General features: G+C 36.3%; 1 protein-coding gene across 1 annotated transcript in view; it reads left to right on the top strand.

Annotated features, from left to right (window-relative positions):
• The first annotated feature begins 6,565 nt into the window (after positions 1-6,565).
• Positions 6,566-24,645, top strand: part of LOC129281508 (cGMP-specific 3',5'-cyclic phosphodiesterase-like) — a 29,700-nt gene continuing 11,620 nt past the window's right edge. Inside the window, exons 1-5 of the mRNA XM_064112891.1 lie at positions 6,566-7,611; positions 15,172-15,232; positions 16,765-16,812; positions 18,241-18,384; positions 19,252-19,344. Of these exons, the coding sequence (XP_063968961.1) occupies positions 18,274-18,384; positions 19,252-19,344 (204 nt within the window). The 5' untranslated portion in view covers positions 6,566-7,611; positions 15,172-15,232; positions 16,765-16,812; positions 18,241-18,273. The remainder of the gene's footprint in view (positions 7,612-15,171; positions 15,233-16,764; positions 16,813-18,240; positions 18,385-19,251; positions 19,345-24,645) is intronic.

Below are 24,645 nucleotides of genomic sequence, written 5' to 3' on the forward strand. Positions count from 1 at the left end.
AAGAGAGAAAGAGGTAACGTATCAAGAAAGAGGGATAGATGAGAAACGTGGGATGAGGATAAAAAGGTAAAGGAGGTGAGGGGATGTATTCAGTGATATACAAGGAAGAGTATACTTTACCTTTGGGGTGGTTCATAAATCTGCTCGTCAGTAACGGATGACTTTACGAACAACTGGTGATGCCTTCTTCCGTGCTATTATCTGTTTCTCATTCATTTACGTGTAGCCCAGGAAGGTATCATCACTCATGCGTAAAGTTGTTTGTAACTTAACGGACATCTTCATAAGGTACCCACCAGAACTCATTTAGGAAAACTACAGTACTATTAAAGGAGAGAGAGAGAGAGGAGGGGTGGGTGGGGGGACAAGACACAGGGGAAAACAAATCAGTACAGATTTGCCCAACTAACCATACTGCACTATGGTGGATATGTGTGTGTGGGGGGGGGGGTATTGCTGAGATATGAACCCTATTACTTATTCATTACCCCAAAGCTTCACACAGATATCTCACAGCTGAATTAAATTTTCAGTATTCCCCGACGTTTTCTGTTTATATATTCAAGCTCATCTCCCGAGATCATTTGATTTTTTTTTTTGTTCTGTAAAGGGCATCCTTCACCCATTGCAGGCAGAGTTATTTTGCTATAACATGTTTTCCATAGACTCCAGGGGGGTGTTTCACAAAGATTTAAGTATGACTTAGAGTTGCACTTAAATACCGAGTTGCGTACGATACGAAAGGCTTGACCGTATTGGTCAGATCATGTCATGAGGACGCGCACTACTGCGTATCTATCAATAAGATCGCGTTGCATATCATGTATGCGTCGGCATTTAAGTGCAACTTAAGTCATACTTAAATCTTTGTGAAACACCCCCCAGCTTGCATATATCTGGGCTCAGTCTCCAAGTTAACTTTCCTGGATTTTGTGTACTAGAGCGGGGATAGAAAGAGAGAAAAGGAAGGAGATAAGTGGAAATGTATATGGAGAACAAGAAATGTTGTAAACGTTTCCTGACTGTAGATGTTTTGTTAACATAAGAGGCACTACAGCTTTATGTTTGACAGAAATCAGTTGAAGAATGGCCGACGTGAGAGATTAAGCAACTAGATATCGTGTTAGGAACGGAAGAGTAGACTATAGACAAAGAAATCTTAACAGCTTACCACGTCAGATGCGAATCTTTCAGCTCTTAGTCAATGCAGCGGAAGATAAATACTACAAGATGGGCGTTGAAAGGCCCAGCCCTATAGTTAATTAAAACCTTGTCGTTTTACGCCTGGCGTCAGCTGATTGGGGCATGGCGTGATGCATACGATGGGAAGAAGCGTTGACTTTCCTTAATACCTACATGTATTTCATTGAAAGGAAAAATACGCTGTCATCGTTTTCCCCATTTAGGATTTGCTCTTTTAAAGGGATTGTAAGAAGTTGTTTCTAGGGCTTAATGTATTATGATGAACATTGCATCTCTAAAGAGATAGACAAAAGAGATTGAGAAAAAAAGACAGGAAGATAAATAAGATAGATAGATAGATAGATAGATAGATAGATAGATAGATAGATAGATAGATAGATAGATAGATAGATAGGTAGATAGATAGATAGATAGATAGATAGATAGATAGATAGATAGATAGATAGATAGATGGATATATGGGTAGATAGATAGATAGATAGATAGATAGATAGATAGATAGATAGATAGATATATAGATAGATAGATAGATAGATAGATAGATAGATAGATAGATAAATGGGTAGATAGATAGATAAATGGGTAGATAGATAGATAAATGGGTAGATAGATAGATGGATAGATGGGTAGACAGATAGATAGATAAATGGGTAGATAGATAGATAGATAGACATGGAGATGAATGGAGAGAGGGAGGTAAGATGGGAGGGAAGAAAGGATGGAGGGATAGATACATGGAGAAAAAGGAAGAATATACATTCATTATCCACCTGCTTTTAAATAATTAATTGAATTTGATCAAATCTAAATCACACAAAAAAATATTATATCTGCAAGATAGACCAGTACACATATAAGGATAATGTTTTTCTTGTTAAAAGTAATATGATTATGGAAAAAGGGAGGATGGGAAAATTAATTTTCTTTGACATATAATCAGTTTCCAGCAAGATATCAGATTTACAGCTCAGTGATTGATGAGCTTAATTAAATGCATTCTGCTCTAAAGACAGGAAATAACAGCGAAGGAAGGAAAATAAGATAAGCAAGATATAATCTTACATGTAGTTAATGTATTTGAAAAGTAGACAAGCTTGTCTCCTTATAACAAATATGTGGGCACTAATAATTTGTGGTACTTCTCAATTTTTATTTTGTGCAAAAACGATAATGCAGCATTGAAGATTATAATGTAATCATTTAATGGTTTTTTCCAGCTCTAAAAGTCTAAGATGACTGGGCACTTACAGTGGAAAAATATGGAGAGGTTTAAATATTTTATTTTTTACTTGAAATCATGTTTTGCGCCAATTTATAAAGCGATTTAATGGCTGGAACAAGGCCAGCAGTGTGTTCATATCTTATAAAGATAGTAAAAGCCTGTGCTTAGACATGGTGTGACAAGCGCAGCGATAAAGCATTGCAGCAACAAAGTACAGAAGTCTTCTGGCGTAATTTCCTTCAGCAAGAAAATCATCCACATTGTGCTGCACTCAACCCAGGTGAGGTGAATGGGTACCCGGCAGGATTAATTCCTTGTATGCATGCATGAGCGCTGAAAGGCAGCTCGAGCTAAAGCCAGGGTAATAGTAATAATAACAACGCGCCTGGGGATAGAATATTTCTAGATAGATGGCGCTATATAAATGCTTATTATTATTATTATCATTATTACAGAACAATATGCAGCAACAAATGATAACAAAAAATTACAGCAACAAACTGTGTCAACCAGGATAGGAAATAATGTTTATTTTTTAGGGGCTATCCTTTTCTCGACATTGGTGCAATTGCAGAATTTTGGGGGCTATTCATTTTATTTCAAGGGCTACTTTTTAGGGGCAACAAGCAATTATGCAGTAGACCTTAAATGCAAGTATATGATTCTGCCATCATCTTGAATATTGTTTGTGACTGATCTAGGGGCGACTCTAAAAAGAATGGCATGCATTTTGGGGGATTTTAGGGGCTATTTGGGCTCTCATGAGGGCAAAATCGCCCGTTGCCCTCATGTTTTTCCTATGCTGGTGTCAAAGCATAACAAATTGCTGCAAGCAAGTGCAGCAACAAAATGCAACAGGAAATTGCAGCAAATATGTTAAGAAACAAATCACAGCAGCACAGCAACAAGGCAAAACTACAAAACTCAACATTTTATTTTATTTATAAAGTTAGTGTATGATGCAGGTAATTATTCTTTAATTGATGTCACATTTTGATAACAGTTATCCAAGATTAATTTACATACAGTAATTAGCTTAACATAATTTTTACCTACATGTAAGATGTCATATAGAGAGGCTAGAATAGATTGAAGAGATGCTGTTTGTTTATATTTATGTATTTTTCTTTGGATTGAAGTACATTATTAGCTACATCACTAGGCTACATATAGATAGAAGACCAATGTTTTGCATCAAATCGTGACTGTTATTCAAGTTTCATTTTCTAAAAAAGGGGGATTTTTAGAATAAAGTAATGCCTCTAAATAATATGCAAAGATGACGGAAGGTCAGATTGGCTCTCGCTATTCCAATACCTGAGTAGCACGCATGGCGAATCTATAATAGTCCCATGCATTGTGTTATGTGTACTGTCTCTCTCTCTCCGTGCCCTGCCATCGCAGTGAGACAATTACAGACGATATGTTGATGCTGTGTGCTTAGGGTGCCCTGGCATAATAGACAGACAGACAGAAAGATGTCTGGCAATGAATAGAAATAGAAGTACAGAGGGCAGGTTTCACAAATGTTCATTTCAGGTTCTTCTGCATCGAAGAGTAGTGAGGACACATGATTGAATGTCATTTTGTGTCCAATATTATGCATTGTATCTGTTATAGGTCTGTTTGGCAATGAATAGAAATGGAAGTACAGTGGGCAGGTTTCACAAATATTCATGACAGGTTCTTCTGTATTGAAGAGTAATGAGAACACACGGTTGAATGCCATTTTGTGTGATTTTCTGTTCATGGGTCTTGTAACAGAAGGTCCCACAGCCGGTGCTAGTTCCATACCCTTTTCGCGTTTCAGAACATCTTGACTTGAGCGGCTGTTTTGCTCATTTTTTACGCTGTGCTGTGGGCTCTTTATCCGCTTACGACACTTAAACCCTGAAAAAACACCCTTTTTCTAGGTTGCCTTTTTTGCAAATGGTGTCCACTTTTCAATAGAAGTGACACCCCCCACCCCCTGCCCCGGTGTTCTCACACCAATTATTTTGAGCTCAGTATTACTCATTGTATCTATTTAAGTTCAGTCTGGCAATGAATAGAAATGGACGTGCAGCTGGTGTTTCCATAAGTTCTCATTAGAGGTTCTTCCGCAAATCGAAGAGTAATGGGAGCACATGGTTTGGATGCCATTTTGAGCCCATGCAGTATTACGCAATGAACCTATATGAGTTCACTCTGGCAATGGATGGAAAAAAGGAATACAGGGAGCAGGTTTCATAAGTTGTCATTAGATGATCTTATAAGTGGTGAGAACACGTGTATTTCTGTAAGAATTCCATTTTGAGCCCAGTGTTACGTAATGTACCGTACCTATTTAAGTTCAGCGAACACCTGCTCATTTTTTATAGAGAGAATTCTTACAAGATTTCAATTTCCGGGGGAGGGGGGGGGGGAGCCTTTCAGTGTAATCACGACTATGACTGCCATCCACAAATTCAGAAATGATGTAATTCTGTCTCGATCGTCATAGTAAAGTTTGTCTGAACCTGGCCGAGAGCTTAGTCTTGTTCATAATTTTGTTGCATGGCCCCTCAATTACAGGTTTCTGTTGGGGCATGCACAGTAAAAATGCTGTTTAATATTTCACACAACGCGGTTTCCTATGTGAACCTTACACTAGTTGTTTAATAGTCCAAACAACTATGCTTAATTTTTTTAGGATAAAGTACTAAAAAAGGAAATTTTATTGTTGAAGATTTTTAACATTTTATTTAAAATGTTTAAACATCTACTATGTGATTCATATAATAAACAGTGTAAAATTTTACAAACATTGAAATTTTAATCAGTGGTTTTTATCGTATGTTGCTGAACTTAGATCACTACCCTATTGTGCTGTTCACAATAAAGCTAGATTTGGGAAGAAGTAGATGAAATATTAGCCGAACACTGATGCCAAAAAATGAAAAATACTTTCGAACAATCTAACGTAAGTCATTGTGTGAATGCAGCCTCATTTTACTCTTTGGCGCCGGCAGAGTTTACGCTTATTAAAAAACTAAAGTTAAGACGTTCATTGCATTCATAACACTGCATGCTCTTATAAATGCTGGTGAGATGGCAAATGTTGCATGTTGTGGTTGTTTTTTTTGCGGTGATGAATTGATCGAGCAAAGATTAAATTTAGCGGTACATCTTCATCAGTATGCTCGGAAGAGCCTTTCATTGAAGATGATTATTCTTTCCTGCGATAAACACCAAGGCCCCATCTACTCCTCCGCATCAAGCTTTTCTACTCCAGCAAACGAACCCATCTCCCTATTGCATTCTCTGCTGATAGTCAAACCTGTTGGGCCCCAGCGCTTTATGCCTTTAAGGCTTGCAGACTATTTTCAATGTAGCAAACCAGGAGAGGAACCATGTCACTTTTCACACATCCACAACAATAGCGGCACGAAGAATGCCCCGTTCTCAATGCTGTTGTACGCAGCTTTGGTTCATGCCAAGTGTGTGTGAACTAGAACGCGGGCATTGCGTGTCCGAAGGGGGAAGCAGGACGTGCCATCTTTGACGCTTTGGATGTATTTACTCTGTGAAACCTACCTCCATTGACCCATCGCTGGTGCTTTAGCCAGCATAAAGGAGGCAATAACTATAAGATGGAAGCTGTTAAAATGCATCTCCCAACCTTCGGCTTTATGAAATGATGCTGTTATGAGACTTAGTTATTATTCTTGTCTTTCCTCAGTCCCCCGTATCGATGGGAATTTGTTACCCCATTTGTGGGGTAAATTTGAAACATTGAGATGTAATTTCCCTGAATCTTGCTTTTAGGAATGGCGATCATTGCTTATTCCGACTCCAGATTTTTAGATGGGTGTTTTGTTATGAGAGTCAAATAGGGAATAACTCCGCTTTCTCTGTGTAATGCAGTAGACAGCTGGAAATGCATCACCATCATACATACTAGCATGAATTGATCTTTGTAAACTTGCATTTCATGTTAGGTCTATTGGGTGTTAGGTCCAAGTGCTTGGTCTCCAAGCATTTGGTCTATGTCTCAGATAGTCTAATACCACATGGTCTTAACCCATTTGGTCTACTATCATTTGGTCTATCAATTTGATCTACATTACAGTTGGTCTGTACTTTTTTTCCAAGTTAACTTTAAAGGGGAATCCAGCCTTTGTTGTAAAAATGTTATGTTAGATAGGAGAAAAAAAAAACAGAATGGTGAAAGTTTGAAAGAAATCGTACAAGCAATAATAACGTTATGGCTGCTTTAAAATTGAGATGCCTAAGACTATGTAGATTTCAAATTGGCAACTGGGTGAGTAAATTATGACAAGGGGCAAAGACAACTTTCTCTTTAATAGGCCATGTTCTTAATCATCAGGAATTTGTGGTTTTCATGTAAGTACCCATTCCCCTGGGGCAGTAATCTGAATATAACTTAGGTACACGTAGTATATTGTTTTATGTCCTCATGAAAAAAAACTAATTTGAAGTACCGGTAAAATGTTTTGGGGAAAAACACATTTTACTAAAAATTTTAGCTATTTTATGTATTGGAGTACATGGAAGAGTGGTCCTTGCCTTACATCACTATGACATCACATATGTGGCCAATTTGAAGTCTCCATGGGTATATTGATTACCAATTTTTACAACTTATAAAAAATTCATAACTCTCTTATTGTTCGTCTGATATTGTTCAAACATTCACCTATCAACTAATCTGATTTTTCTTTTTCCTCTAATTTTTATTTTTTTATTTTTGTTGGATTCCCCTTTAAAAGTAAATAATACAGGATAGAGCTCGAGTGCAAGACAAGTACATGTAGTCCCAATGCCCGGCGTGCATCATGCTATTTCCATACACATATAGCCCACTAATACTATACTGGAAATACTAACTGCATAAATTATACTTGTGGCATTTCTATTATTGAATAACTTGCTACATGTTGTGAAATTTGAATTAAACCACATGTTTGTGACTAATTCCATTTCTTTACATTTTCAGTTGTTTCATAGCGCAATAATTATCTCTCTTTTTTGCTTCTCGCTCTCTCATATTCTTGAAAAACATGCTTAAGATTTTCTCTTTTAATGTAAATTAACTTATTTTTTTCTTGAATTTTCTTTTGATTAAATTTCCAGAGTATTTTCTCTCAAGTATTTGAGTTGGAACTAGCAGATCTGGAAAACAAAGGACCTCACAATGGAAATGGGTAAGATTTTCTGCCAATGAGGATTGGTCAAAATAATTGATTATTCAGATTAATAAATCTGTCCCGCCAAAAATAATGGAAAACGTAAATCAGTCAAGATGTTTGTGAATTATAACCAGTTATTTAGTTCATTTCTACCACTTTTTTTTTTTTTTGGGGGGGGGGGGGGTAGGACACAATTGGCTATTTTGACTAATTTTTTCGAGAATTTATGAGATAGAGGCTGTATGGAGGGGGTTGTGGGGGGGGGGGGCTAATCAAAGAAATTACTGGCTACTTTATGAGTCCATTAGCATTTATCAACCACAAAATCAAATTTCTTTATATTTTCGATGTATGTCACTTTTTACAGGGAGGGGGGGGGGGTATACTAACTAAAACAGCGCCCTGTACACAACACAGATCACAGTTTTGAAGCTGGTTGCTTCTTTGGTTTTTCTTGTGATTAAACTTTCAAATCACTTTTTTATACAGCCTCCCGCCACCACCCCCCCAAAAAAAATATTGCCACTCAGGGGGTTGTGTTAGACGATGTAGCCTGTTTGATAAAAGTTGAGTAAATGTTGTGTAACAGCAAAATCGGTGCACTATCTATGGACACTTAAGGACACTCGAGGAGGTCCAGCCAACAGCGGTGCTCTCCATTCACGCCTGCTTACCCTTCCAAATTGGCAACGCGTAGCTGCCTTTACGTCGGGCCCATTTGAAAGTCAGTGGGCTATCTCCAAATGCTCTTTGCCTCGCATAAATCAGCATGGGAAACAGGACATAATCGAGGACTGAGCGTTTCGGCGGTCGAGGCCTGAATATTTGGATGCATGTTTTCATGATGGAAGTTGGCAGTGATGGGGAAATGGAATTGTGGCTTTCCATGGGTATATATTCAAGATTTCTCCCAGAGAATGAGATGGTTTTATAATGGAGGATGAATAATGATGATGATTCGTAATAGATGACCATGATGAAGTAGATATACACAGCAAAAACTGTGGTGTTAACCGGTGTACATAGAGGACCGCACCAGTTATTTTACACCAGTGTTGAATTGACAGTGTTAGTTTAACACCTATAGGTGTTATTACAACACCTTTGGTTGTTACATTTACACTCTTTGGTGTTATGTTTAATTTCTAGGGTGTAATTCTAAAACCTCAGGGTGTGGTCCTCTATTAACACCAACTCTTGTCAGTTTTAACACCACAGTTTTACAGTGTATAAATGCAAACTTAAGAAATAAAGAAAATGCCTCTTTGTGGGAAGGAACAAATATTTTTTGGAAGCAAGATGGATAAATGATAGCAGAAGCAAGGCAGAAGATAAGAGAGAGAGAGAGAGAGATAGTGAGAGATAGGGAAGAAAAAATAACAAAAAAATACAAAGGAGAGAAAAAGAAATGATAGAGGTACTACTAGGGGAGGAAGAAGAGAAAGGAGAGGGATGGACAGGGAATGAAAATATAAGAGTGAAAGAGCAAGAGAGAGAGTGATGAAGAGAGGGTTTACTCTATAAGAGAGGAGAGGAATGAAAGACAAGTAGTAGGCTAATACAGGGAGCAAGAAAAGAGACAGAGTTGAGGAGAAGGAAAAGAGGAAGAGAGGGAGAGAGAGAGAGAGAGTGATAGAGAGGTCAAAGATCTTTTAATAATAGTAGAGTATTTACATTCTTTTTTACACTAAACATGGAGATTATATTCTATAACCAAAGAATAGATGTAATAAGTTCAACTCTAACCATTCATAGATGATACGACCCATAATGGCAATTAAATCATATCAAGAAAGGTAAAGTAGTCATATAGATGTAATCTCAAACAATACCAAAAAAATATTTTGTTGAGGGAACGTCTAATTACTGACTAAGTCAAGCATGACTGCCACTACCAACTAATGCACAGTTCAGTCGGAATTGCTCGGTTGAGCTTTCGCTTTTAATACAGCAAATATTTAAGATAGGATGTTGACAAATGGGCAAGCTTTGGAAGGTGTACTATTCATGCACTTGGAAATAGCTGAGATGAATTAAGGAGCTTGATATGGACGCTTGTTTAAGCTGAACTCTGCATTGTTATGTGCAAGAGGGCGACCTTTTCCTTTGATATAATGCTTTTTGCTCACCATCAAATCAGGGAGTTATATGGGACCTCTTTGTATGACTGTTTGATTTTATATGCAGACCTTTTGTATGAAGAGATGAAATATTTTCAATGAAATATCCGCAAATTCAATGGCTTGGGTTAATTTCTTTCTCCCTTAATTTTAACCCTTTGCACACTGATGTTGCAATCTTGCACATTCGTACAATTAACTTCAACAGTTGTAATAATTAGTTTTCTCCTCTACCTTCAAATTAGATAAGCTGATAAAGGCAATAGTTCCTGGATAACATCTATATGATAATAAGTATCAATGGTGCAATATGGATATCTTGAATTAAAGAAAATAACATGGAAACAATGGTCAATATTATCCCCCCCCCAAATTAATTCAGCGTGCAAAGAGTTGAACAGTAAAATTATAAATATTTGTAATAGTAGGTAATAAGGACCTGCGAATGATTTTCTAAGAGGGGGTACTAGTGAGAAAACTTGACAACCAAACAAAGGAAGGAGATTTTTGTAAAAAAAAAATCCCAGCACTTTCATAAATGGTGAAAATGCTGTGCAATATTCTTTATATATGTATCTGTATAGCGCTTGGAGACAAACACAAACACATTGATATTTAACATAATAAATTAATAGAATAACTGAAAACAATACTATTACTTAATCTCTCATCTTCACATCGACAATACATAGGCCACCTTTTTCATGTCAGTAGGTTAAAAATGATTTTTTTTTTCCCCTTTAGAATGTAGAACATGTATGCATTGACGTGATGGCAATCTTATCATCATTGATCAGTATATGCCCCAATTAGCACAAGAAAGGCCAAGTGTAAGGTTAAGGTGGATCGAACAAGTTTTAAGATTAGATTAGCCTGCTTGCAAGCCTTTTGCTCATTCCTGTGCATACCGGTATACAATACGGTATTCTAACCAGAGGGTCTCGCATTCAAATCTCACCACCCAGCCCAGCTTCCGTTGGTAAGGCGTCAATCCACACTTTGCCACTCTCCACCCAGGTGCTAAATAGGTACCCGGTAGGATGCGAAAGCCTATGTAGTATGCCTAGCAATCGAGTCTTGAAACTCTTGCTGGAATGCTCCCCAGAGAGTGGAGAAAGTGCATATATTGTGTGGGCATGTCAGGATCCGATGACCGGTGTAATAATAATTGCAATGTAGAGCTCTTAGAAACAAATGTTATTAAGTGCTATATAAAATGTAACTATAATTATTATTATCATAATTGTTGTTGATCCTGTTGTTGCTTGTAATTCCCTACCCCCCTTCTTCAGGGTTCTTTAATTTGAAAAGAAAATTTGAAGATAATTATTATGCAATATATTTCATATATCTGCATACACATATTGTAGATGATTAATATGACAAATGTAATGTAGCAAATTATGACAGTCAAATATACAATTACATGATTTTTGTATAACAATATTATTTACATAATAATAATGATAATAATAATAATAATGATGATAATAATGGTGATAATGATGATAATACCAATAATGATAATAACATATAGCATTTATGAGGCGCTGATTATCTAGTTGGCTTTTCAATGGCACACTATAATAATAAAAATGATTTTAAAAAATCAGAAATCAACAACAACAAAAGATGGCGAATAAAAACGTGGATTTTATTTTGGCTTGAGGAAGGCTAAGATTAGATGAGGTTTTGTGCAGTGATTTGGCAGTATCGTAAAGGTCAGTGTTTGGATGGAATTGATTAATGAAATGACCGTGCTCAAAAAGGCTGTAGCTTGGCTCTGATTACAAAAAGAGAGGGGCAAGAAAGAAGGAAATGGTTTGTCTGTCGGGAAGCTACTAATTGCCGAGAAGATTTCGGGTAAAGAAAAGGATTGCTTTCTTAATGTGCATCCAGAATTGAAAAGAGAAGAGAGAGAGACATAGGGGGGAGAGAGAGCCAAAGAAGTCACATGACTGTATGTCTGTTCACACGTGCGACAAGAGATATGTATAAAGTTTCCATTTCTTGTTATGATGTAATATGCACCTGGTTCATTGAGGGTGTCAGAAACATACTGAAATTGGAAAAGAAATGATTGTTTTTTTTTAAAGATAAGAGGAAAAAAAACGAGGGGAAGAATGAGAGATAAATAGCAAAGTTTCAACATCAGACAAAGAAAGCTTAAGGAGTTGTTAAAGGACAAGTCCACCCCAACATAAAGTTGATTTGAATAAAAAGAGAAAAATCCAACAAGCATAACACTGAAAATTTCATCAAAATCGGATGTAAAATAAGAAAGTTATGACATTTTAAAGTTTTGCTTAATTTCACATAACAGTTATATGCGCATTCAGGTGGGTAAGCAAATGAGGAGACTGATGACGTCATCCACACATTATTTCTTTTGTATTTTATTACATGAAATATGGAGTGTTCTATTTTCTCATTGTCAAGTGAAACAACGATTAATTCCTCCCTGAACACGTGGAAGAGCATTGTTTAATTACATGATTCAGTCAAGTTGGTCCTTATTGTCAAATCTATAAAAAAAATTAAATATTGTATAATTCAAACAATATAAAAACAAAAGAAATAGGGAGTGAGGGACATCATCGACTGTCTCATTTGAGTTGTGCATATCACTGTTTTGTGAAAAATAAGCAAATTTTAAAATGTCATAACTTTCTTATTTTACATCCGATTTTGATGAAATTTTCAGCATTATACTTTTTTTTTTTCTCTCTACTTATTCCAATCAATATTTTTCTGGGGTGGACTTGACCTTTAAGTAGTCTTATCATTACTGTCATAGAATATGAATAAATGATCAAATAAAAAAGAGGGGGAGAGAGAAAGGTAGAGACAAGAGAAAAGAGAGAGAACAGACATACTAAAGTCATATGGATGGAAAGAGGGAAAGTAAGCGTTAGGGTTTGCTGTGTATTCTCATCAATGCATGCTTATCTTATAAAGATACATGGTATATAAGATCAAAGAAAAAAAGGATGGAGAGATAGACAAATGAAAGTAAATATGTAGAGTTGCAATGCAGTCTCATCAATACATTCATATCTTATGAAGATATATGATCAGAGAAAGAAAGAAAGAAGAAAAGTTGGAGAGAGCGTCTGAGAGAAAGAGAGGGAGCAAGACAATCAGAGATTGGATTAATATTGGGGGAAAGTGAATAATGGGGATTAGTGATCAAAGAAAGAAGAAAGGTTGGAGATAGTCGGAGAGAAAGAGGAAGGGACAAAGAGACAAGTGAGAGATATTGGATAACTAATGGGGGAAGAGATGAAAAGAAAATGTGAGTTGCTATGCAGTCTCATCAATACATTCATATCTTATGAAGATTTACGATCAGAGAAAGAAGAAAAGGTGGAGAGAGCATTTAAGAGAAAGATGAGAGACAATCAGAGATTGGATTAATAATAGGGGACAGTGAATAATGGGGATGTGTGATCAAAGAAAGCAAATAAGGGTGGAGATAGTCGGAGAGAAAGAGGAAGGGACAAAGAGACAAGTGAGAGAGATTGGATGAGGTAGAGAGGAAAAAAAGAAAAATGTTAGGAGGTGCTAAGCAGCTTACATTCACATCTCATATGTGATCAAAGAAAAAAAAAGTGTGGAGAGTCTGAGAGACGAAAAGAGAGGGAGTGAGAAACAGGCAGCATAGGTAAATAAAAAAAAGAGTTTCTAAGCCTTCTCAATACATTCAAGTCTTATAAAGATGATAGATCAAAGAAAGAGTGGAGAGACAGAGACAGAAAAATAAATGATGAGTTGACGAGCAGCATCATTAATGCATGTACAGACAATGGTAGATCAAAGAAAGAGAGATAGACAGAAACAGAGAGACAGAGATAGACTGTCAGAGACAGAAAGATAAATGATGAGTGGCCGAGCAGCATCATTAATGCGTACACCTCTTGGAAAGATAACAATGTCTTGTGATAGAGTAGGATATGAAAGACATTTTTCCATCGCAAGACAAAGAAACTTGATACATCGAAGAAAAGCGACGCAAAAGAAGAGAGAATGGTATCGTCGAGCGCACATTCACTCCCTTTGTGACATTATAGAACCTAATGATGGATTAATGTACAAAAGATCCTAACCTTTCTTGAATATAAGGGAAATTAGAAGGGAAAGAATACGTGGGCAGACAGTGTGAGAACAAAATAGAACATGAAATTATTTGCATTTATTGCTTGCCCTAAATATTTTTGATGGATGGTATAGGCCTTCCTCTTTCTATTAGCGAGAGGAAGAGAAAGACGGAGACAGAGAGAGATAAGTAATACATTACCAGCTTAGATATTCACACCCCGTGTGAACTTTGGGTTTCTAATGATGGATTATTCTACAAACGAGCATGCCATTTTCAAAAGAATGAGGAAGAATTGATGCCGAGGGACTGTAAAGAAAATATACGGAGCTTTGATCTTTAAAGGTCAAGTCCACCCCAGGAAAATGCTGACTTGAATAAATAGAGAAAAATCAAACTAGCATAGTGCTGAAAATTTCATCAAAATCGGATGTAAAATAAGAAAGTTATGACATATTAAAGTTTCGCTTATTTTTCACAAAACAGTGATATACATGTACACAACTAGGTGAGTCAGTCGATGATGTCCATCACTCAATATTTCTTTTGTTTTTATTGTTTGAATTATACAATATTTCATTTTTTATAGATTTGACAATAAGGACCAACTTGACTGAACCATATAGTATTAAACAACGTAATTCCACATGTTCAGGGAGGAATTAATCGTTGTATCAAAATACAAAAGAAATAGTGAGTGGATGACGTCATAGTCTCCTCATTTGCATACCAGCCAGGATGTGCATATAACTGTTTTGTGAAATTAAGTGAAACTTTAAAATGTCATAACTTTCTTATTTTACATCCGATTTTGATGAAATTTTAAGTGTTATGCTTGTTGGATTTTTCTCTTTTTATTCAAATCAACTTTTTGTTGGGGTGGACTTGTCCTTTAAGATATGTGACCAGTCACCCCAAATCCAACCATAGGTCACCAGGGAAGGTTCTCTGCTAATAGCCAAAATATAAATTTGGTCTTTGAAAAAGCAAAGATTAGAAAATTAGCTCATCTGAAAGAGTAATTCTTCTTCATACTGTCAAACTTTGAAATTGATAAAATAAGTGTATAAATACAGCAACCAAATTCCATTTCTATTGTCAATATTTGTGATATTACCCAAATAATGATGATTGTATTGTATATTATGTAGTACATGCATTTTGTGTTTGTTTATATGATTTGTGGAGAAATTTCGAACATTTCTTTGAAAAAAAAAATTGATTATGTATTTTTGTTACTTCTATTGTTTATTGTCAGAATTTCATTTTGTTTTAGAGTGTAAATGTACATGTTAATCTATGAACTATAGGATTAAATAAGCACTGAACTGAACAATTCTTTTTTTTTTTTCCTTTCAGGAATGGATGCAGGTTTCCGATCCATATTGGTATTACAGGGTACGTTGCTACGACAGGGGAGGTAGGTTGTTTTTTCTTTCAGTTCTCTCTCAACGAATGTTATTCAATTCACTTTTTTAGTGAAAGTAAAAAGCTTAGTTTTTAATATTTTTAGGGTTAGTAGAAAGAGAGAGTTGAGAGGTGGAAGAAAGAGTAAGGGGAGAGGGTAGAGGAGGAGAAGGAGAAGGAGGAGAAGAAGGAAAAGAAGAGGAAGAGGAGGAAGAAGAAGAAGAGGAAGAAGAAGAGAAAGAGGAAGAAGAAAAAGAAGAAGAAGAAAAGAAGACGAAGAAGAGAAGAAGGAGAAGGAGGAGGAAGAAGAGGAGAAGGAGGGGGAAGAGGAGGAGAGGGAAAAGAAAAAGAATGAGAAGAATGAATGTTAATGTTATCTTTCCACCTGGTACTCTTCTACACCTGGGTGGAGAGAAGCCAAAATAGATTCATGCCTTGTGAGACACATGAGTGCCATGCCAAGATTTAAATTTGAATCGCAAGATCCACGGCTGATGGCATGCCCACTAAACCATGGTATCGTCAGATACCCATACCTCGTAATATATCTCCCATTATTGAACTTTTCATGGCTCCCAATGAAATCATCTCCATTTCACCTCCCCCTTTCCCAGTTGCAGCAAATTTAATGAAAAACAAACATACGAGTAATTAGGCATTCATTTAGAAGATCCCTTCTATTGGTATTCTTTAATTGTACTTCTTGGAATCTTGTGCCTTTGCAGCCCTCTCGTTGATGTTTGGGTAGATTACTGACTAATGAATGTACATGTGTGTTAAAACCTGACATCTTACCTCCAATAATAACAGGGATTGTCAGTTTGGAGAGCACAAAGGTTGTCTCATTGAGTGAGATTAATATATATGTTTATGATCTGAATTACAAGATTTGTATTGAGCTTGATAAAGCACATCCTAAAGTTTAAAATGATATGTAGCTTGTCAAAATTGATCAACAATAACCCACACAAACAAGCACTTTATTCAATGCAGATGGAATTCAGCGAGAGTTTCATAAAATAAGGAGAAAACAAGGTTCGAACATTGGGCTCATTCAAGCATGGGATGTGCACTCTGCGCAATCTCAATTAGACTTCCCAAGAGTCCATAAAAATGATGCAAAAAAAAAAACTCTTGTATCTTGTCTTTCATTCACCGTGACAACTTCAAATATTTAACAGTATAAATAAAAGAAGAAGAATTACTTTTTCAGATGAGCTTATTTTAAATTTTTGCTTTGTAAAGACCAAATTACTATTTTGGCTATCTACAGAGAACCTTCCCTGGAGGATGTTTCATGAAATTTGTCAGCACTGACTAAATTGTCAGTGCTGACTATTTCAGTGAAATCCTTGCATTTGATTGGCTGAGAGGCACTGGCCTCTGACTGTTACTGTGGTAACAGTCAGAGAAAGACATCTTGTCAGTGCTGACAACTTTCATGAAACGGTCCCCTGGTGACTTATCGTTGGTTTTGGGGGTGGCTGGTCACGTGTATTCTTCTCTTATGATGATTAAAAGTGTCCTTATTTTTTTTTCTTGCAGACCCTCAACATTTCAGATGCATATAAGGATCCCCGGTTTGACCCTAAGGTAAGAATCCTAGTGATATCTCTCTCATAAGAAAATTATCACAAAACATTATATAGACCATGTGCCCATAACACAAAGGTTTGTGATTGATCATACGCTTGATTTTCACGATTGATTGTGCATTGTAATTAATGCAGTAAATCATAGAAAAATGGACTATGATCATTGCTAAGCTTTGTGTTACGGGCCCGTATTTTGAAGTCTAGTTTAACTGTGACCGTGGTCTAACTCTGCTAAAACTATGGGATGCCAAAAATATCAAGAGCTTGTTTATATTGTTTGTTCTTATGTTTATTTTGCCTTTTCTTCATGCTTTATTGATTCAGAAAACAATTGCAGTTATCATTTCTTGACATTGATGAATGTTTTGAAAGTCAAATGAGCTGATAAATTGAACCTCTTCTGTTTAGAAATTTTTGTTGCAGTTGGCCATCCATAGTTAAACCACAACTTTAGAGGAGGGTTTAAATTAAACCAAAATTCAGAATAAAGACCGTATTTGAGCACTTCCTCATACATGCCTGGTAGTTGGGCCGTTATTCATGGTAATCCTTAGAGATTGCCTGCCAAAAGTGTACACAACATCATGCATTATAATCACATTTTTTCTTTCAAAGTTATTTATTATTTATTAATTTTCTATATGGTTTCCATATAATGTTCAGAATTTTGTAGTTTCTTATATGCGTTTAGTATCTCATGAAAAGGTGCGATATGAATGAAATGTATTATTCATAATTTATTTATTCACTCATTTTATTTATTGGGATATACATGCATGCACATAAAGATATTGACCAGCGGCACATGCTGAAGGGGTCAATTTACAAATTCATGAATTACAGCATCGTATCAAAACCTAATCAGGGCTCCACACTAAGCCTTTTTCTACCGGTCCAATCTGTTAATATCCGACCAGTAGATACCAAGTTAAATTTACACTTTTTTACTGGTCCAAACTTAAAATTCACTGGTCCCAAAAATAAAGGAAACCATAAAAGACTTGAGTTTATGTTGCTGTCTTTTCTTGCTTTTATTGCTCCCCCCCCCCCAAAAAAAAAAAAAAAAAAAAAAAAAAACATACAAACAGTATGCACACACACACAGCATAATTCATTAGAGCCATAAATATAATTTACTAAAGAGGAGAACATATCACCCGTCTCAGATATATTTTTTACTGGTCATGTTGAACCAGTAAATTTTGCTATTTCTGAAAAAGCAATTTTTACCGGTCTGGGACCGTCGGACCGGTGCCAGTGTCCCGCGCTGCCTAAGTCTACTTGCAAGATACATTTCATGACATTGGAGGTGATAGGAAAAGAGGGATAGCATGGGGGTGGGGTGGGAGGGGGGAGAGAAACAGAGTTATTAAAAAAATATCTCTAATTTTTCAGCTTATCAATCACTGCCTTTTCTTATTCCTAGGTTGACTCCGAGACGGGTTTCCGCACCCATGAAATGCTCTGTATGCCCATCAAGAACGCCAACGGGGCCATCCAAGGGGTCAGTCTACTGGTCAATAAGATAGACGGGTCAGCCTTCAACAAGAATGATGAGGACATGTTTGAGGTAAAAGAGGCGTACTGAAATGGAAAGTGGGGTTTGAAATTTAGAATAGTATAACTTCACTTCAGAGTTTGCTAATGAAACAAAACATATTGAGGGAGGCATTCAAAGACAGAGGAAAATATTGTGAGTATAGATATAACGTGAAAATACCCAAGATACAATATTTATATCGATAGGTTTATGATGTATTGGTACTTAAAACCTGCCAAAAAAAAAAAAAACTTAATGAAAAACAACGGACATGATACAAATGGGGATATTGAGAATATATTTTTAGTGTGAGAGAATATTCAAGCTGGTTGTTGGAGGGAAAGATATTGATTAGTTATCGCTTTCCACTATGGGCTCAGTTACAAGCAATTCCTTTTGTTATTACAACATGAAACTTATAGGCCTGTATTCTGAAGTCAGGTTTAACTTAGACCATGGTTTAACTCTGTGCTAAACTTATGGGGAGCCAAATAATTTATGCTTATATTGTATATTTCTTATATTCAATATTTTTCCCCCTTTGCTTTCATAATGAAGAAAATATTTCACTTATCATTCTGAGACAGTTATAAATCATTTGAGTGTCATAGGAGTTAATAAATTGAACATGTACTAATAGAGATTTGTAAACCAATTGGCTCTCCATAGTTAAACTACAACTTTAAACAAGGGTTTAATTTATACTTGAGTTCAGAATACGGGCCACAGTGTGTTATGTCAAACGAAAATTCCCATCTCTCTCTTTCTCCCTCTTTGTGCCCAATTATCTTTAATCTCTACGGCGCTTAGAGACGTTGTTCCAATCTATTGAGCGCTATATAAAAGCGGAATAATATAATTGTTATTAGTATTATTTTATCTGTCATTTTCATGCAGGCATTTGCAATATTCTGTGGAATGGGTATACACAATACCAAGATGTATGAGAAGGTGTGTCGAGCGGTTGCTAAGCAACGGGTAGCACTAGAGGTAAGAACAGATCTACACAATCCATCTTATGTATTTATTTATTCATGAAAAAAGATAGATAAATATAAACAATTTTTCTTTGATTCACCAACAGGAGCATATCACAAAGCCTCTTTCCAGTAATCTTCACTGACATTTTGCTCTCTGCCAGTCAGATGCAAGGATATAAGTAGCTTATAACATTTGTGGTTGAGATTCACTGCCAAACTGTGTTGTGAAAGGCTCCACTGTTATCTTTTCCATGACCGTTCTCACTATGTAATCTAAAATTCTAGACATATTCATAATGATATTTCAGGGATTTTATTGTGAATATGTGGGGTTTTTTCTCTTCTTTTTACTGCCTCTTTATTAAGATTTTCTATAGCACACATGGTTTGCTGAGTATTTCACATTTATGTTATTTGGGGAATTTTAGGACTAAACAAGCACAGAAATTTCCACATCCTAATATAAATATACACAAAGTTTATGAAAAATGCAGTGGAATCATGAAAGTATGATTTTTGCTATACAAAATCAATCAAGGTCAATTTATGGTTTACACTATCATACTGTACATATAACTAACTATACAGAAAAAATGACATCTGACAAAATAACACGAAGCAATATGAATCACTTGACTGCAGAGGCTCTTCTGCAGTTTTGTGAGGGCAGCTAGCTTATGAAAACTTCCTAAAATTCTCTCACCTATCTGATTTCATTTTGTTCTTACTCCAACCCTAACTGATTGTCAATCATTCATCCCCTGCTTCTCTATGACCAATCCATTTATTTATACGTCATCTTTGACTGTCATCCCTTCTTGTCAATCACCTGGGCCCTGTCGTACAAAGAGTTATGTTTGATCTGATCAATCACAACTATTGAAAGCCAGCAATGCCAACGTCTGATATCCATGTTGGTTCAAAAAAATTTCTAGGTGGGTGTTTCATAAAGCTGTTCGTAAAGTTACGCACGACTGCAACATGGTCTTAGGTCATCAATCAATTACATAGGGATATCACATAGCACGAGAAAGGATCACCAGTCGTGCGTAAAGTCATTCGTATCTTACGAACAGCTTTATGAAACACCCACCAGATAATTTGGTGTGCTCCTCTTTGTTAACATGAAATTCTGCAAATTTCTATTAGGAAAATTAATGACATTGATGGATTTTTTTGTACTCTTTGTAAGTCTAGGGCCATTTCATAAAGCTGTTCGTAAGTTAAGAGCGACTTTGAGACAACTGGAGATCCTTTCTGACGCGTTAGCCATGGCCAATGAACATTTTGATGTATACCATTACCAGTCATTCTTAAAGTCACGCTTAACTTAGAGCGACTTTAAGAACGACTGGTAATCCTTTCTTATGCATTAAGCCATTGCCAATGAACATTTTGATGTATACCATTACCAGTCATTCTTAAAGTCGCTCTTGACTTAGAGCGACTTTAAGAACGACTGGTGATCCTTTCTTATGCGTTAAGCCATTGCCAATGAACATTTTGATGTATACCATTTACCAGTCATTCTTAAAGTCGCTCTTGACTTAGAGCGACTTTAAGAACGACTGGTGATCCTTTCTTATGCGTTAAGCCATTGCCAATGAACATTTTGATGTATACCATTACCAGTCATTCTTAAAGTCGCTCTTAACTTGGAGCGACTTTAAGAACGACTGGTGATCCTTTCTTATGCGATAAGTCATCAGCAATGAACATTATGATGTATACCGTTTACCAGTTCTTTAAGTTACTCTTACAGTTTTATGAAACACCCACCAGGACCCTGATCATTTTCCTCTGTCTATTATATTCTCATCAGTCCATGGAACTAATCCATTATATCATCAGACTAATCTCTTGGTATGCGTGTCGATCCTCCTTCGCGTCTGTCCGTCCGTCAGCAAACCAATCAAGGGAGATGTGTGCAAATTATCTCATTCATAACAGACTTTTCAGGGGATGTTTCTGTAAAATATTTTGGAAAATCTGTGAAAAAAAAGAGATGTTATAATTTCAAACATCGGTCAATCAGCCAATCTGTTTGCAAGTTATCTCATTGAAAACATACATTTTTTTAGGATGAATCTGCAACATATTTTGTAAAATCTCTTAAAGATCTACTTATTTCAAACATTAATTATTTCAAACATTAATTATTTCAAGAGGTATGTTTGCAAATTATCTCATTCACAAGGAGAAGTTTTAGAGGATTAATCTGTAACATTGTTTGGAACTTATTTAAAAGGTCTTGTTGCCTTGAACATGACATAATATATTTTTGAAGCAGATTTTTGAAATAATGATAAATAATGAAACCCTTTCATTATACATGATGAATGTACCTACGAATCGAAATGTCAAGCATTCAGTAGTCAAGATTCCTGTACATTCACATTAAAGATAACTCTTTTTTCAAAACCTTTATATTTCTTGGGAGTAATTCACAAAGATTGATGGATGATTAAAAGTCACTCTTGAATTCCCAGTTCTCATGGTTAATAAAACATCACTGCATTGGTCTAATGATGCACATGGGATGCTCTGTGCTGCATATTAATCATTTTGATCACACACACTAAGTTTCATTGGTCATCAGAACAAAAGCATGACATTTAGTCAGACTGGACTTTTTGTAACCCCCCCCCCCCCCCCCCCAATCTCGAACTGCAAACAATTTATTTGAATCAATGTTTGACAAAAATACAGGAATTAAAAAAATTAAAGGTGTTGTGACTCAGTGGATAAGTCTCTGGACTTTGAACCACAAGGTCCGATGTTCAAATCCCACTGCAGCACTCCCGTCCGTTAACAAGGCATTTTTTTTCACATTTGCCACACTCCACCCAGGTGTTGTAACTGAGAACCCAGAAGGAATTCCTTATATGCTCAAACACCTGATCATAGTAGCCATGTTAAAGCCAGGGTAATGTTTCATAACTTACACTTATACCAATGTACTCCCATGTTTCATAGATGCAGGCTATGTTACAATGGAAAACACTCCATCCCTCCGATAGGATGTTAAATGGAGGCCCCTCGTGGAGGAGAGTCACCACCTTTGCACGTTAAGAACCCACTGCACTATTCGTATAAGAGTAGGGGGAAACCCCGGTGTAGTGGTCCACCTGCACTCCCCCCCAATCAGTTATATCGGGAGGAGAGACCTGCGGGTCACAGTGATTCATTTTGCTTTTCGCCTCCCAGGCACAGATGACACCAAACAAATAATAATGATAATAGTATACAACACTTAGAAACATAATGCACTATGTAATGAATGTTGTATATCATTATCAAGATTCCAGTGCCCTTTAAGTGGAAAGTTTTCCGTGTTCATGTCAACTTCCCATATCGTGCTCACCTAAGCCAGTCTGTCAATCAATCCATCATTTTCTACTTAGTGCATTCTTTGGTCTGGCTCATAGACTAATCATTCATAATTCTGTCTGGTTGAATCAAATGCTTGTAGGCGTCAAATGTAATTACCAGCATTGTTCAATTATCCCACCCACTTTAATTGGCACGCAATAATGTGAAACAGACAAGCCGTGAAATGCGTGCACTCATTCAAACCAAAATTAGAAATGATTAGAATAGTACGGACACATTCAACTTAAATTTTATTTAGTTTATTAAACCCGTAACATTTGTTCATTTAGGAGACATTTTTACTATATGAACCTAGAAGTAATACAGTTTAAATAAGTGTTGAAATCTTAAACAACAAAGTGTAATTTTTAATATATAATTCTCAATGAATTAAGCATGGTTGTTTAAATTGTAAAACATCTACTGCAAGGTTTATAATTAGTAAACAGCTTGCATAAAAAATTTTAAAAAGCAATTTTACTGTGTAGCAGTGATATATGGAATACAATTAGAGAGAGAAAAATAAACTCAAAAGATGGATGAATGAATCAATCAATCAATCACGCAATCAATCCTAAAATGAAAAGATCACCAATTACAGGGAGCTTTTTTATGTGGGTTAGCTACCATGGCTATGAACTTTCTTTACCAGTAAGAAAAGTTTGTTTTTTTCTCCATCCCGAAGCATAAAACTAGTCAGCAAGCACGCAAGCAAACAACTCAATATCTTCCCCCAATTAGGAATCAAATGAAATAGATAGATAGCATTTATCAAATTTCCAGGTAGAGTCATGTGTGAGAGACTTGTATTTTGCAATAGAATGGATAACCAAATCAAATTAGGAAAACCAGGCACTTCATCTCTCATCAGATGGAGCTTAAAGTCTGGTATTGTTTAGAGATTTCAAAGCTTTGTTGGAGATTATATTGTCTAGTTTGAGAGATGGAGGAATAATAACATAAATGTTGACGCTTCGCATGTCATAATTATACATAGACTTTTGACTTCACTCTTCATCATGGGATTAAAATAGAGAAGGAATTAGAATTGTTTTAGACCAATATGACATCTGAATATCTTGGAATCTCTTCATCATTTTTTTTTATTTATGTTAAGAGCATTATTGTTTCTCTCTTGAAAAATATATAATTGCTAGATATTTTAGAGAGGGAATTATTTGAGTCTGATCATTGCTGACAAATCATGACCTATGAAAGATAAAGTTTCTAAAGGACTTGGATACGATTACACTGGTTTTTACCCTGCAGCCTTATACAGCACGAAGGCATTTCAGAGAATGAATTCCTGCCAGGTAGCCTTTTACCTCACCAGAGTTGAGTGCCTCACATTGTGGATCAATTTCTTGGAAATTACACAAAGGCTGAGATTCAAACCCAAGACCCAGTACACTAATCCACAGGTCCACAATGCTCCATATAATATACAAATAATGCACGTAAGCGAGTGCATGCAGGGCCAAATAATGAATGATGTGCAAGAAGAGCCAGTGGATATACCGCACCGAGGTCCGCAGGACCGAGTGCGGTATATCCATTTGGCGAGTCGAGCACAGAGTTCATTAGTTAGGTCCGCTGTGCACAAGAATGCGTGTATTTTTTGTTTTATACGATCCCTCCCCCCTTCACCCATGTTACTGGGTTGCCCCGAATGCTATATTTATCTAAATTCTAGATAATTCCAGAACTCGCACTATCCTGCACTCTGACGTCAGAGTGCAGGATAGTGCACTTTGGATGCAATAGTGCAGTTCGCTGAATATCATGTGATCCGAATTGGACCAATCAGATTACAGAACATTCTTGGGAGTTGTATAATATGTTGTTACTATCCTTCTCCATTGTATATTGAGCACCTGGCAAGAAGACAGGTCCCATTTTCCCCCCAAAAGTCTTTAATAGGACCCCACTGGTGTTCAAA

Source organism: Lytechinus pictus, chromosome 18 (genome assembly GCF_037042905.1).
Source record: "Lytechinus pictus isolate F3 Inbred chromosome 18, Lp3.0, whole genome shotgun sequence".
NCBI lineage: Eukaryota > Metazoa > Echinodermata > Echinoidea > Temnopleuroida > Toxopneustidae > Lytechinus > Lytechinus pictus.